The following is a 16,855-nucleotide window of genomic DNA, read 5'->3' as shown; positions in this document are numbered from 1 at the left end:
ACCAGTGACTTTGCAAGATGCAGCCACAACATGGTGAAAAGTTAGAGTACTAATTTTAAGATAATGATTACCAATACAGCACAATCATCAAAGAACCGTAAAACAGCTAAGACCTTTGATATCCTCTGTATTTCAATCTGAAAGTTTATTATGATTTAATTGATATTGGAAAAAATTGTCTGAAATCTTGTCTGAAAAATATATTTAGAAAAATCTGGTCTCGAAATAGAGAGGTGCCCTGATATTCAAGGACGTCTTATATTCGGGTCAATACGGTAATGACTAAATTAGATTTTTGAGTTTGTCTGATGTATTTTCAGGTGTATATGAATCACTCTACGTAGCCTGTTTGTAACGACCTGTTAAGTTTTTTGGGCGTTTTCGTGGGTTTTTGTTTCACTTCCTGTCTTGCACTGTTATTTATTCCACTTCCTGTTCTGTTTGTGTTGTTGATTAATAATGATGTGTTTCACCTGCTGCTTAGATTTTTTTAAACCAGTTTCACTTTAATGTTGGTGTGGGATCATTGTATTGTTTGTCGAAGGAACTATCACGATAAGTAGCATTTTTGACATCTTGTTTTGCACTTCTTTGTTGTTAGCACTCTCTAGCAATTTTTTTATGCACAGTTTTCCTCTGCTTGTTTTGTGCATACTCTCTGTTGCAGTCTACCTTGGATTTTGTACTTTTGGGACATTAAACACTCCTTAACTTGCAAGTTGTTTGTTGTTAGCTGCCTTTTTGGGGGCCAACACTACCGCTACGACCAGCGTTCCTAACATAATGATTCCACCAACAAGTATGGGTGTGATTAATATACAACTAGCATCTGTTCACGCGGCTTGGGTTGTCATCCAGTGCGGTCATGGCTCAGCCCTGTCTCAACACTCAACAACATCTCCTCCCGTGCACGCCGACCGAAGCGGCAAACCTCAGCGGAGCCCCGCCACACCAGCTGATCCCCCCTCGTCATCACAGCCTGACTATGGTAATCCAATTCATGATTTCGCCAACCAGTTAATTTTTTGGGCTGTGCCCTGGTATACCCCAGGCCAGACCACACCCTGTTTCCCCGCCAATATCGGTACCCTGGCTTCCCAAAGCCCACCCACTCTTAGCTTCTGCCTTCACTAAGGTCACATATCAACAGGTCCTCCTTCCAGCATGATATACTTTAGCTTCTAGAATCTGCTCCTTGGGTGGGTAGGCAGTTCAGCTGTGCAAATGGGGATGCACAACTCCTTCCACCAAGGCCGCCAGCTCAAGGTCCAGTAAGGCCGTCGCCAGCTCAATGTCCAACGAGGCCATTGTTACCTGCTCTTCCTGTGGGTCTTCCGCCGACGCCACCTCCACTGCCACTTTCTGTGGGTCTAGTGCCGACGCCACCTACAGGGCGGCTTCCTGTGATTCTGCCGCCAACGCCAGCTCCAGTGCCGCTTCCTGTCTCTCTTCCAGTGGGTCTTCCGACGACGCCACCTTTGCCCTCAGCCCCTCAGCCAGCTAGACCTCCAGCCCTGCAGCCTGCTACACCTCCAGCCCTGCATTCTGCTAGATCTCCAGCCTTACAACCTGCTGGACCTCCAGCCCTGCTTCCTGCTCAACCTCAAACCTCCTCCTTTACCTTGGATTTTGTATTTTTGGGACAGTAAACACTCCTTAACCGGCAATCTGCATCCTATCGCCTGCCTTTTTTGAGGCCACCACTACTGCTACGACAAACATTCCTAATACTGTTCTCATGCACAAATTAAAATAAGTAATGTTTGTAAACAAATGTACTGTAGTTAGAAGATTTGTTTTATTATTAGTAGGAATGAATGGTGTTGAATGATGGAAAGTGTATTTTTTGCCAAACCATTTTATTCAGTCTGTTTCTGCAGAGGTCTGCTTATTTCCATGCAAATTCTTACGAGAATGTAAACCATACGTACCAGCTATGTATCAATTCAACAAGAAACAACAACACACTTCTGCAGGAGGATTGCACCATAAAACATTATGTTTACTTACACTATGATCAACATAGCTAAAATAAGATAAGTTCAAGTATAATATTGAGTTTGTGAAGTACAGTGATGGCAGGAAAAGACCCACTGTTCATTAATTTGCATTTAATTTCCCAATGCATTTGCATAGTTAGCATAGGCTGGCTTCCTATGTTCGATGTTGACACTGGAATGGAGATAATAAACCACACACTGAGCAGTGAGGCTCTATCTGGAAAAAAATAGGCGAGATGAGAAGGTAGAATCACTGACGTAACAACCAAGCGCTCTCTTTCGGGTCAGTTTAGCTCGTGATGTTTCTCTCATCTTTATTAGTCTCCTAAAGTCATTCTCCATCCCTCTACACAGTTCATATTTTTACTTACATTCACTGTGCTTTTTGTCTAAGTATACTATTTAAGTCTCGGATGTCAGGCTCAAGTGGGGAAAAAGAACCTTTTGCAATTTAATACTGGTTAAAATAACCATTTAAGGAATAACTTATATGTCACTTTTGTTTTTTGTTTTTTAAGGGGGGAGACAATCAGTTTTGCGACCGCTGTTTTGCTTCTGCACAGTGGAACTGTGATTTACTAACTGTCAATGAACAAGATTTGGAAAAATTGACAACATTCACAGAGGACTTTGGGCAGGAAGACGAGTTTCATAATGCTTAACTGGGCCAAATTAAAGCAAAATACCTTCAATGTTAAATTTACTGCTTACTGTGTAAAATTAATAGTGTCCATATTTGAATATTTCAGAAATTCCTCAACTAAACTCATCATGAACAGATTAGATATTAGATGCAGCTGTAATTCTGTTATCCCACATAAGTAAGCATCCAGATTTAGTATTCCCTCCTGTGTCCACTCAGACAATCAAGCCATCCGACATCGCTACAGTGCGCACTCTTGGCCGTCCTCCCCACCTCATCATGCGGATCATGGACTGCGTGCTGCTGCTCTTCCAAAGGCGACTCAACCCTGTGAAGATCGACCCGGAGAAGAACTGCAACACTCCATCATGGCACGAGTCTCTCAAACTCATGACAGCAGGAAACTTTCTGGGCAGTCTTCAGGTACAATTGTACATGAATTAGCACTTCCATATTGTTTACCTTCAGAAATGTTCCTCATAGGCGGTTTTAAACACTCCCCGGCTTCTATTTCCTCAAATGCCACAATCCTATTAGCTTAAACCTTGGGAACGATGGATATAGTAGATCACATTTGTTCTTGTGAATCAATGGAAATGTTGCTGACCATTCTTACATACAGGAAATGTATCCGTCTGTCGGGTCTTTTATACATGGTCTACCTTCATTGCAACAGTTGGCTGCGGCACTTTAGATTCTAAAACTTTAGAATAAGTTGCATGTATAAAACGGTGCTTGGTGTTGGCAAATACTTCACAAAACATTCACAGATGGTAATTGATAAGAATTTTATGATTTTGATTTTGCTGAACACTTTGCTTCTTTGTCGATTCGCCTATTTATTTTCATTTGGAAAAAAGATAACAAAAAGTATGACTAGCATTAACTGGGTTTGTAAGGAAGGAACATGATTGTACAAACCCAAGTGTGAGGTCTTAAGAGGCCCATGCCTCAATTAGTTGCCAGGGACCAGGTGTGCCCAGCAAAAAAAATAAAACATTAATAAATAAATAATAAAGATAATAATGAAATATATATTCAGTTGTAGAAGTAAAAAAAAATACAATATGGATTATTCTGTGACAATAACACAATAATGTTCCATAACATGTTAAACATTTTTCTCTACGAAATTAACATGATTATTTTTAAAAGAATAAACAGTGAAACTTTGATTTACAAATGTAATTGTTTCTTGAACATGGTTTGTAAATAGAAAAGTTTGAATACTGAAGCAAATTCCTCCATAAGAATAACGTAAACATGTTCCAGCATCACCAAAAGTCCATATTTCAGTAAAATATTAAGCGCTATACAGTACTATATCTCAAACAATCATAAGACGAGGGTGATGGATCAATTTTCCATTTAATAACAAAGTCAAACAACCTGCTGAACGGTCTCTCCTCGTATTACAAACTGAGTAAAAATAACCCGATGTAATTCAAATGATCCATTTCCATTTATCGTAATTGCACAGAACATGGATCGAGTTTTCCTTGTCACTTATATGTAAAAAAAGGCTCTCTTGTTCTTACTGTCAGCTTCTTGTACTGCCTTGTTCAGCAGTGACCCCACACAGTAAAGTAGCAGTACAGGGACACTTTACGGAGTGGAGATGTGGAAGTCGTCCTTGAGTTAAAATCAGTCCAAAACATGACAAAAAAAAAAAATAATGATAACAGTTAAAGAGAAGAAAAAGTATAACACTATATTGCCAAACTGATATTTAACACTCCTAGCATAAAAGTACAATTTAATCCAAACAAAACAAAATAAATTAGAGGGTTAAGAAAGCTGGCAGACAGGGGAGCACTGTAAAACTGTATATCTTCATGGTTTGTCTGTCACTGCAAACGCTGTAATGATAACAGAGCCTCCACAGAAGCTACTTTAATTCAAATGTACCAGTAGGACATACTCTAGTTTGGTAGGTATTCTTCTATTCTCCAAGACACGTCAGCACCTTTTCAGCAATATATTTTTTCCTCTCTGCGTCAATGTATTTATGTAATAATTTCTTAATTACTTGACTAATGAAGTATTTTACTACACTTCATGTGTTTTAAAGTGCTGTAAGTATTGCTCTGGTGCTTCAGTATGCAGGGAAAAAATTAAACGCCTCAGGCACTACAAATTACTTACATTAGTAAAAGCTCTTATAAATTCAATTTGTCGTGATTATAATACACAATGGGGTGGTTAAATAACGACTGTTTGGTACATACTGTAGATCAGTGGGAAGACACATTATTATTTATTTTTTCCAACAACATTTCATTCTAATTTCTCATCATTGTATTTTTGCTGTTATTGTTGCAGCTCCACTGTGTTCACTTCTCTCTCCTCATTACTGCATCCAAGCTGCAACTGTTGTTCATCTCGTTCTTGTTTTCTCACCACATCTGTACTATTTGTTCCTTTTTTGCCCAAATAGAGCCCATCCTCATTTCCCTTTTCTAACTCTCCTGTGCTCTCTCCTGTACAGCAATTCCCCAAAGACACCATTAATGAGGAGATGGTGGAGCTGCTGCAGCCCTATTTTGACATGCCGGACTACAACATTGAAACGGCTAAGAGGGTGTGTGGCAACGTGGCCGGACTTGCATCCTGGACAAAAGCCATGGCATCTTTCTTTTCCATCAACAAGGAGGTCTTGCCCTTGAAGGTAGTAACATACTGTACTGTATGTAAGCAATACATGTATTGCCTACATGACATGTTCAATACAAATATTCCAATGAGCATTTATCAAACACAAACCGCAGACTATAGTGTAGAACAGAGACACAGGCAACAAAGTCTCTCTTTGATATAATAAAAGAGAATAATTCACATCTTCCAACATTGCTGCAGATTAATTGGCCTAAAAACACAAAGAATAAAAACTTTCTTAATACAAGTTACCATAGTCTATTTGAACTTTACCCTGTTAACGCACACCCAAAAAAAGGGTTTCCCCCAGGCACAGGTCTTGGTCAAGAATATCACAATTCCATTCAAAAGAGTAGAAAGAAGTACGAGAGGAACAAATGCTAAAGGATTATCAGCAACACTAAGCGATTTCCCTTTTCTTTGATTTTAGAAGGATACATTTTCTTGTTTCATTAGTGTCTTAAAATTTTATTTTTGTCCGATACCAGCAAAAAAAATAATATTGAATGATATTTGCTTGTATCTACAATCTCTCATATGTTCCGATACAAGCAGTCCTGCAGCATGTTTATTTGTGCAATGCTGAACAGACAGTTAACAACTAAATGTCCTCCAATAAGCACACAAAGTTTGTATTTTTTTGTATTTTAGTGAAGTAGGCTAAAACTATTCTGATTCTGATTCTATAGGCTACTAGGAGCTAACGGCTACACAACAGCTAAGCACACAATAGTACACAGGCTGAACATAGGCAAAAAGTGTCTTTAACTGAACATTATTGCGGTCTAAAACATCACATTCGTCAATATTTAGTATAAAATAATTATAGTTCCATATACATACATAGACAAAATCTCCAAGGCAGAAGCTTATTAGAAAATAGTCAGTAACAAATGTGTCATATAAATATAACATAATAATCCCCTCAATTCCCCCCAAAAATGGATTAACTGTCATGACTGGGTTCTTGGGTTTTGCTTCTCCGGAAGGCAAAGGAAAATTGGCGCGGGCAAGGCGTGAATTTAAATACATGATTTATTGTTTAACACTAATAAACTACAACAAAAAGGAAGCAAACAAATGGCGTGCACAAAGGCGGAAATACAACTTGACTAAGAAATAAAAGACATGCACGTGGGCACAAAAACTATGAACAAAGAAACAACAACACTAACTGTGGTCTTAATAAACAAAACTTACTTGGCATGAAAAAACATGACAATGAGCAGCATGGATCATCAGAGTGTGAATGTGTGATGTCGCCAGGCCGACTGCCTGGCAACAATGGCCTTAAATACTGGTGACATGATTAGTGAAAACGTGAGACAGGTGCGTGACATGAGGATGTGAAACAGGTGCGTGACAAGACAGGTGAAAACTAATGGGTGACCATGGAAACCAAACCAAACAAGGAAGTGCAACCAGGAACTAAAAAAAGAGCCCAAAACCCAAGCAAAACAAAAACATGATTAACACAGACATGACATTAACTCGCTGGAATATAAAGACAACATAACATACATCGATAAATGTGGATACATATGCAAAAGTGCAATATATGTATTTGTACAGTCATTATTTATTTATATCTTCACCTTATTGCTCTTTCATCCTGCACTACAACAAGCTAATGCAACATAATTTTGTTCTTATCTGTACTGTAAAGTTCAAATTTGAATGACAATAAAAGGAAGTCTAAGTCTAAATCAGGATTATTCAATTTACTGCGTCATGGCTCATAAATTGAATTTAATGAATTATATGACTACAAAATGACGCCAAAACACAAATTACCACTTCACTTAAAATTTCAAGACAGCATAAGTCTATCATAAAGTTAGCGTTTTCCATACCTACTATGGTTCTTTGAGTAATTTCACTTGATCAAGCCTTTTTTGACATTCCACAATGCATAATATTAAAAGTATATACTATGTATGTACTAAGATTTGTGCCGATATCGTATGAAATTAATATCGGTATCGTATAATACTTAAGGCTCCAATCTTGGTATTGTATCAAAAGTGTAAAAGTTGCATCTGTACACACGTAATTTGCAATTGCTCTTCGCCAGTTCTTAATGATAATCGCCACATTTCACAAAATAAATAAATAAAAATACTCGGTTACGTTTCAGTGTGGGTGTTGTTAATTTGGACTGCAGGATGCAGAGATGGCGGACAAAGTGAAGGTAAACATGTATTCAATGACAAAAACAAAAATAGTACAGCAGGAAAGTGCACAGGAAGCATATGTAATGCTGTGCAGTATGGAAGTACAAAGAACAATGACAGGGCTGGCATTAAAAAAGCATGCAACAGGTGTGTCCTGACTGCCAATCAGGGACAGGTGAGGGAGCCAGCACTCAGAATAAGTGACAAAAAGGAGGTAACCTTATTAATTAACTTCAGCAGATCAAGTACACATATACTTGGGCTTTATAGACCAAATTTAGTTTCGAAAGCAGAAACATGTAACGCATACTCGTTATTTCCATTTTTACAGAAGCAATATAAGCTCTGTATCCTTGTACTGTAACTATCATTTGAGCTGCCCATTGATGTTATAATAAATCACACCTAACCCTATAGGATGCATGTCCTCATGGCTATTTTGTAGGAAATGGTTTGAAATGTTAAGTGAGTCTATTTTGACTTTACTTCTGTAAGGTCTGCATTGACATTCTTTAAATGCAGTTAGAGGTCTGGCCTAAGCATATTTTCATAATTGTTTTAAAAACAAATATAATACTGAATTTGTCAAGTCAAAAATATGTTTCACTTCAGTTCCTTTGTTTTTCAATGAATTTCTACAAAATTCTCAAAAGAACAAACTGCAATGTTCCCATGGTTGCATTTTTATCCAACGACTTAGTAAATTATATTTCACTCCCTTTCTCTGGTGCTTTCTCTTGATTATTTATTATTTCTTCTTCCTCTTTCTGCCTCAGTCACACATACAGTCGGTAATCCACCCACATCTTAAGAAATACCAGCCTCCCTTCTTTTTGACCCCAACATTGTACCTCAGAATGCTACACCGCCCAGCAAATAGATTTTCTGATTTTCAGCCCAGTAGTGCTTCCCTCCCAGAGCCGGCGGGCCAAACTGATATGCAGCAAGATGTACCAGAATAGTCCTCTCCTCTCAGCCAATTAATATTAAATACACATTTAAAGACTTGAACTACCAAGTTAGTAATCAGACTCACAAACAAACATGTTCTCTCTAAATCTATGTCTGAACCAAAGCTGCCTGCTGTTCTTTTCCTTCCGCCGCTCCGCTCCATCACCACTTTATTCTTGTTTATTTCCAAGCATCTATCTAATTTCTGTTATGTTCTTGTTTGAAGGATGAGGCTGTTGATAGCAAGTAACTTAACTTTTAATGACTCACGTTCTCAACAACATACATGTGTCTTTCATGCAGTCTTGTTCTACCACCTTATGTGGTACGGTAAGCAGCATACTAACCAGTACTGCCCCCTAGCGGTCATACCTGTAATAACATCTGATCATAACATCCCCCTTTTTCTAAGACAAAATGTATTGACCTAACTAATCACATTAGCTGGGTCATTTATTTTAACAAATTCTCATTTAGTCTAACTCTGACACATATGTGCAGTATGAACAATTTCAAATTGCATAGGCTATCTCAAATCTGAGCCAATACTATTTATAACACTTTCACAACAATCAATATACATTTTGTTCAACATATTTAACATGCATATTGACTTTTCTTTGTTTACAAGTTCAGTCTATCAGGCCTTTTGATTTCTCTTGTGGACCTTCTTAACTCAGGTTCATTTGGAGTAGGTGTGTTACAGTCAGCGTTACAGTCCATAACAGGTGTGGGTATTACCTGAGATTCACCACAAGTTACACTGTGCTCACCAACAGTCCCTTGAGGAGTCTTTAACAGACTGCGACGATTGCGTCTGAGGATTTGTCCATCATCAGTTCTCACCGTGTACGATCCTGGGGCAACTTCTTGCAGGACTGTTGCTTTTGTACTCCATCCATCAGTATCCTCAATCCTGACTGTGTTGTTGGTAGTCAGTGGAGGAAGACGCTTGGTTGTTTTGTCATAAAATGACTTTTGCATCATCTTCTGTTGTCGTAGTTTATGTTCAATCTTTGAGGGATTATTTTGCTTTATTATGTTGTTTGAATGACTCGGCAAGGTTGTTCGTAGCTTCCTCTTCATCAGCAGTTCAGCTGGTGATAGTCCGCACTGAAGAGGTGATGCTCTGTAGCTCAATAAAGCCAGATACGGATCCGAGTCACTGTCAGCTGCTTTCTTTAGAAGTTGCTTTAGAATATGAACTCCCTTTTCCGCTTGCCCGTTTGATTGTGCATAATGTGGGCTTGACGTCACATGCTGAAAATCATATTGCACTGCAAACTTCTGCCATTCTTTGCTGTTGAAGCATGGGCCGTTGTCGCTTACTACAGTGTGTGGAATGCCATGCCTGGCGAAGATAGATTTAGCATGTGTTATTACACAAGTTGATGTTAAGCCTGCTAGTAGCGCCATTTCAGGGAAGTTTGAGTAGTAATCTACTACCACTGAATAGTCTTTACCTCTGAGATGAAACAAGTCCATTCCTACTTTGTGCCATGGTGAGGTTGGCACCTCAGCAACCACCATAGGCTATTTGCTCTGCTTGTTCCTGTGTTTCTGGCATGTTTCACATTTATTTATGAATGTTTCAATGTCTTTATTCAGTCCGGGCCAGAAAACCGACTCTCTCGCCCTCCTTTTGCATTTTTCAATGCCGAGATGGCCTTCATGTATCCTGTGCAAAATCTCCATTCTCAAAGCCTGTGGAATAACAATTCTGCCCTTTTTCAACAGCAGTCCATCCACAGTACTGAGCTCACCTCTGACGTGATAAAATTGTGGACATGAGCCAGCCGCCCATCCCTCATCCATGTTCCTCATGACATGTTGTAGCTCAGCATCCGTTGCTGTAGCCTCAGCTATTTGTCTTGACTTTGTGTCTGACACAGGCAGTGTAGCAGACACCATGTTCACATGACACTGTATGTCCTCATCTGTTGCACTCACACTGTCGCCTGTAGTTGCTCTGGATAGGGCATCAGCAAGGATTAGGTGTTTACCTGGAGTATATATCAGTTCAAAATCATACCTTTGCATTTTCATCATCAACCGTTGAATCCGCGGTGACATTTCATTCAGATTCTTTTTGATGATGGCAACCAGCGGTCGGTGATCAGTTTCAACTGTGAAGGACGGCAAGCCGTACACATAGCTATGAAACCGCTCCAAACCATATGCAAGTCCCAAACATTCTTTTTCGATCTGGGCGTACCGACATTCCGATTTTGTCATAGCCCGAGATGCATAGGCTACCGGTTTCCAGTGCTCACCCTCAGCCTGGAGTAGAACGGCACCAATACCATCTTTGGAAGCATCGGTTGACACTTTTATCCTCTTTGTGTGGTCATAAAATGACAACACAGGTGCTGTAGTCAGTGTGTTCTTGAGTTTTTGCCACTCATGCTCATGTTTCACTGTCCATTTAAAATCACAGTCCCTGTGCAGAAGCTCTCGTATGCAAGATGTCTTTGCTGTCAAATTGGGAATGAATTTACCTATACACCGGTTTTGTCTGTGGGCCTTGGCATGTTCTGTATTGCACATATTTTTTCTTGATCTGGTTGGACACCACGTGCAGACAGCTTGTCTCCAAGGAAAAGGATCTCCTGAACACCAAATTCACATTTACTCTTGTTTAGTTTTAGTCCATACTTTTTTATGCGTTCCATAACTCTGTTTAGTCTCTCATTGTGCTCTTGGGCTGTGGATCCCCATATGATGATGTCATCAATTTAGACTCGAACTCCATCCAAGCCCTCGATGATCTGCTCCATCGCTCTGTGAAATATTTCAGGTGCTGACTTTATTCCAAAAGGCAGTCTGAGAAAGCAGTGTCTGCCGAAGGGCGTATTAAAGGTACAGTACATTGTGCTGCTTTCACTCAGTTTCAGCTGCCAGAAACCTTGTGAGGCGTCAAGCTTTGTGAAGTAGCTGGCACCTGACATTTCACTGATGATCTCTTCACGTGTAGGTATTTGATAATGTTCACGCTTAATGCTCTCATTTAGATCTTTAGGGTCCATACATATTCTCAACTCACCATTCTTTTTCTTTGTGATGACCATTGAGTTGACCCAGTCTGTAGGCTCATTAACCTTTTTGATCACTCCCAGCATGATCATTCTGTCGAGTTCTTTATTTAGGCTGTCTTTCAGTGGGGCTGGAACTCTGCGTGCTGCATGCACAACTGGTTGGGCATCTTCTTTCAATTGTATTTTATATGTGAAGGGCAAAACACCAAAACCCTTGAAAACATCTGAAAAGTTCTGAACAATTGTTTCCATAGAGTCATTTGTTGGGATAATGTTATACACTCTTTTTACAAGTGCTAGTTCTTCACAGGCTCTGTCACCCAGAAGTGATTCACGTCCCTCATTCACAACAAAGAAGCATAGGTGGTGCACTTTTCCTTTAACTGTGACACTCAACCTGCATGTGCCCAAACATTTAATTGGTTGTCCATTGTAGTCTTTAAGTCCAGGATCTTTTCTTTTTATTTGTGGCTTGTTTTTCATTGCCTTTACATCACACATGCTTATGAGATTTGCTTTTGCACCCGTGTCCAATCTCATGGTGACTTCAGTCCCATTTATCATTAGAGGAGCTATCCACTTATCTTCTTCATTGTCTGGTTTACTTATTTGTTCACTTTCCAAATTTACCATGCCAACAAAGAACGTGTCACTGAGATCAGGCTCATCTACTATGTTCACAGTTTTTCCTTTCTTCCCCTCTTTCCATTTGGAGAAGCACTGTTTAGCAAAATGATTCTTGCCTTGGCAACTTGAGCATTGCTTACCAAACGCTGGACATTGTCGGGGCTTGTGCTTTGTTCCGCAGCGCTTGCAGCTTATCATCACGTCCTCCGTCTGCCGTGCAGGCCGGGTCTGTGTGCGCTGTCTCCGCTGATACAACACTGCTCCTACCGCTACCGCGCTGTTGCTCTGCGCCGAGGCGACTGCAGACATCTCGCTGAACGTCCTCACGTGCTTTTGGGACAGCTCACTCGCCTGGCAGATCTTAATGGCTCCCGCCAGCGTCAGCTCCATCTCTCGTAGTAGCCTCTCTCTGACCTTTTTATCCTCCACGCCGAAGACTATCTGGTCCCGGATCATGGAGTCCTTCAGCGTCGCAAAGTTGCAGGACTGCGCCTTTAGCCGCAAGTCCGTCAGGAAGCTATCAAATGGCTCATGCTGCCGCTGCGTACGAGACCGAAACACGTACCTCTCGTACGTCTCGTTCTTCTTCGGAGAACAGTGAGCGTCAAATTTGCTAAGCACTACATCTAACTTTCCATTATCGTCAGGAGTGTCAAACACAAACGTGTTAAATACTTCTATGGCCTGTGGCCCTGCTATTGTTAGCAGTAGCGCTACCTTTCTCGCCTCCGGCTTTGTCTCGTGTCCCATAGCCGCAATGTACAGGTGAAACTGCTGTTTGAAGGTGCACCAGTTCTCGTCGACATTCACCGTTAGTTTCAAACTCTCCGGTGATTTTAAATCCATGTCGTCAGGTCGAGTTTACTCCTGGTACCATGTTATGTTCGTGTTTGAAGGATGAGGCTGTTGATAGCAAGTAACTTAACTTTTAATGACTCACGTTCTCAACAACATACATGTGTCTTTCATGCAGTCTTGTTCTACCACCTTATGTGGTACGGTAAGCAGCATACTAACCAGTACTGCCCCCCAGCGTTCATACCTGTAATAACATCTGATCATAACAATTTCTTCTTGAAAATCTCACTTATTTGCAACCATAGTTAAGACATGTGTCTGTTATTGTTATTGTGTAGAAATAATTACAAGAGTACATTCAGTCAGTTCATTCACTGACTGTTTAGTCTTTATTTGAAGGGACAATGCACAGAAACATTAAACTCAAAGACAGATATGTTCTGTACCAGATTTTAGCTATATAGCTCATTTCCATCTGCAGTCCCTGGCTGCCAGGTTCAAACACAGATGACATCTATTAAACAGACAAGAAGCAATGAATTAAAAACAGGGACAGGATTCAATTTATTCTGTTCTCTTGTACAGTATCGTCCCACGCTCTGACGAATTGGTTGCACGCCTCCTCTTTTATTTGGACTTTCCCTGATTACATGGCAACAGCTGTTTCTAAGGGAAGAGGGGGTTGTAAACAGCCATTGCCTTCGGTCACAAAACAGTTTAAAGAAAAGATGCCTGGAGCTTGCGTCAGGTCCTGCTTCCTCTCCGCTTTGTAGATCTCGGGTCAAGACAAGATCTTCCTGTGGATTACAATAGATCAGAGAAACCGACACCTTCATGTCGCTTCCCTTCGTACACAGTGGAGTTTTACAAACCTTTTGCTTGGTAAGATCAAAGACAGCTTTTGTCTCCTCGCCGGAAACTCATGGAAACACAAAGTTTTGTGATAACTTAGATACAATTATTCTGACACTGGCTACCTAAATTAAAGGGATACAAAAATCATGCAATACAATTATGACAATAAAATCATACTATAGCATGTAATCAAATTAAGAAAAGTCATAAAATGCCCTTTCATTGACACATACTTAATATACAATACAACCACACCTCCTTTACATCATCAAACATAGACAATACATGCTCTTGTTCACATCTGTCATCATTTGTAAAAACAACCATGATTTTAACACACACACCTCACAGTTTACAACAAAATACTCTCATGGATGAATATAATACACATTAAGTTGATGTGTCAAACATAGTGCCCACCTCAATGACCGTGTGAGCAGCTTTGATTGCCCCAAAGCCACTTTTTTACTTCATTTGTGAATGAAGAGTTATCTGTTAGACTTTTCAAGTTTGTTGTGAGGTCGTTCCATTCCTTTATTGCTTTATATGAAAAGGTTGATTGTGCAAAAGATGTTTTACATTTGGGTACGCTACACTGTCTCCTGGTGGAGGCTCGTGTGTTTCTAGTTGTCACAGCAGATGTAAACTGGACAAAGTGCTTAAGTGCTTCTCTCTCTCTCTCTCTCTCTGTCTCTCTCTCTCTCTCTCTCTCTCTCTCTCTCTCTCTCTCTGTCTCTCTCTCTCTCTCTCTATCTCTCTCTCTCTCAGGCTAACTTGGCTGTGCAGCAGAATCGTCTGACCATTGCTCATGCAGACTTTCAGAAGGCTCAGGCCGAGCTGGACGCAAAGCAGGCGGAGCTGGATGTGGTACAGGGGGAGTATGAGAAGGCCATGATGGAAAAACAGGTCAGTGGCTTCATTAGTATCCTCAGAACATACACAAAAACATATATAAAAGACTCAAATCGATCACAACTAGACTGTCTTTAAAGATGTTTCACCTCACATCCAAGCAGTCTTCAACAGTTCATGCTCTCAGACTGATATAGGACATCTCCAGTCTGAGAGGATGGTGCTGGATCCAACTTGTTCATCCTCTAAGGTGGGGACTGGGGACAATGACAAATCTTAACATTCCCATTGCAATCGATTCAAAAGCCCAAGAATACAATGACCTCCATTAATGACAAAATGTACAGATATTTAATTTGAAACAGCAACAACTGACAAATAAAGCAAGTCTGATTGAAGCCATTTGCCTTCAATAAGTAACCAGAAAAAGCTGTTAAATCAAGTTCAACTGTCATGTATAACCAATGAATAAAACGTTGGCTCTCATAACAGCCTTTTTGTCTGCTGTCCTAAATTAAAGTTGATCATTGAAGAAAGACAAATTACATCCTTTGGGTTTAATTTGGAAAGTACATGGCATTGTGGATTCAGACTGACGAAACCTTGATTGAAACCTTCCGCCCCCTGAACAGTTTTTTCCCCTCGGCCATCAGGCACATGAACAATAACTCCTAACAGTAGCTCCTTGAATTCCTTGAATTCCTTCTAAGTCTATAACAAGATCTGATAGCTCAGTTACAGCTCTTTTTATTACCAAATATGTGTTATATGTGTTTTATGTTGCACGATTGCACCAAGAAAAATTCCTAGTTTGTGAACCCGTTCTCAAACAATGGCAATAAAACTATTCTGATTCTGATTCTGATTCTGATTACATCATCTGACAAAGAATTATATTGACTGAATATTGACTGAATGATATTTATTTCCAGTTTAAAACAGTTTAATTATTGTTATAGCTTGCAATTAAGTAGATGATGTGATTAATGAGGTGATGCATTGGTATAGACTTAAGTAAGGGATCTGATGCAGATGTTCAATAATATTTCACATTGCTTGGATTTAGATGAAAGTTGTACACTTGAGAGGAACACACAAAACTGGAGCTAAGGCCTTAAAACCTGTGCAAATGGGATCTTTGTCAATTCAGGCTGTTTAATTTGAAGTTCATCAGCTGAAACAAGACTATATCCGAGCAGACCTACTGACGTGTGTCTTTGCTCACTAACTTTCAGACTCTGCTGGAGGATGCAGAGCGCTGCAGGCACAAGATGCAGACCGCCTCCAGTCTGATTAGCGGCTTAGCTGGCGAGAAGGAGAGATGGACAGAGCAGAGCAAAGAGTTTGCTGCCCAGACCAAACGTCTTGTTGGTGGGTTTCAAAGAAAAGTGTTTTTTTAATATGTGCATTCACGAGCAGCCCAGTTGCCCATTGATTAGCGCTGTTTCCTCACAGAAGAAGACTCTAATACAAATCAATTTGTTGTGATACAGGCTGGCGCCCAGTCCAGGGTGTAGTTTACCTTTCGCATAAAGTTAGCTGGGATTTTATCCAGCTCTCCCCAAACTTGAACAAGACAAGCGGTAGAAAACGTTCAGTTTATTCACACTCATATTTATACCAGGGCCGGGCCGATAAACCGATGTCAATGTATATTGCGATAGACACAAACGATATCAATATAAAATGCGTTCGATAAACTGTTCAATATATATTTACATTTTTTGGTCGAAAGAAACCAGCAATTATGAAGCAAGATTCATTTCATGAAGTCACCCGCACTTTGGGAACCCAGCAAACAGGAAACAGGAAGTGTCAATGGGGGGGACACGCTAACAGCCAATCACTTAACGGTATCGACTGCATTTTTTTGGTTGCGCCGTCTTTCTGTCTTGCTGTGGATTCTCTGCATGGAGTGAGAAGAAAAACTGTGATATCTTGATAAATCAACTCAATAACAAACTTGTCTCTAGTTTTAATGAGTCACTTCTCAAACTACTCTGTGTAGTGTTCAATAGTTTATACACTACTGCCATCTAGTGTCTCAAATCTGTAACTACCTTCAAATCTACTTTAATTATTTTATTAACTCTCTTTATTGTTTTGCTGTATTTATTGGCAGGCTTAAATAAGTTTAAAAAAGTATCAATAATTATCAATATCAATCAATCTAAAAAAATGTGTATCGTGATATAGTTTTCAGCCATATCGCCCAGCCCTAATTTACACTGGTGGGGACTAAACCCACGCTGCCTGCGACTGAAG

The 16,855-nt window shown here is 40.0% G+C and overlaps 1 protein-coding gene across 1 annotated transcript in view; it reads left to right on the top strand.

Moving 5' to 3' along the window:
* The window catches only part of dnah5 (dynein, axonemal, heavy chain 5), a 251,509-nt gene that overhangs the window by 126,686 nt on the left and 107,968 nt on the right, over nt 1–16,855 (top strand). Inside the window, exons 67-70 of the mRNA XM_062062242.1 lie at nt 2,863–3,066; nt 5,132–5,311; nt 14,507–14,644; nt 15,826–15,961. Of these exons, the coding sequence (XP_061918226.1) occupies nt 2,863–3,066; nt 5,132–5,311; nt 14,507–14,644; nt 15,826–15,961 (658 nt within the window). The remainder of the gene's footprint in view (nt 1–2,862; nt 3,067–5,131; nt 5,312–14,506; nt 14,645–15,825; nt 15,962–16,855) is intronic.

This window comes from Entelurus aequoreus, linkage group LG11 (assembly GCF_033978785.1).
Source record: "Entelurus aequoreus isolate RoL-2023_Sb linkage group LG11, RoL_Eaeq_v1.1, whole genome shotgun sequence".
NCBI classification, from domain to species: Eukaryota; Metazoa; Chordata; class Actinopteri; order Syngnathiformes; family Syngnathidae; genus Entelurus; species Entelurus aequoreus.
Note: the sequence above shows the minus strand (reverse complement) of the source record. Positions and strands in the feature narration are given on the sequence as shown.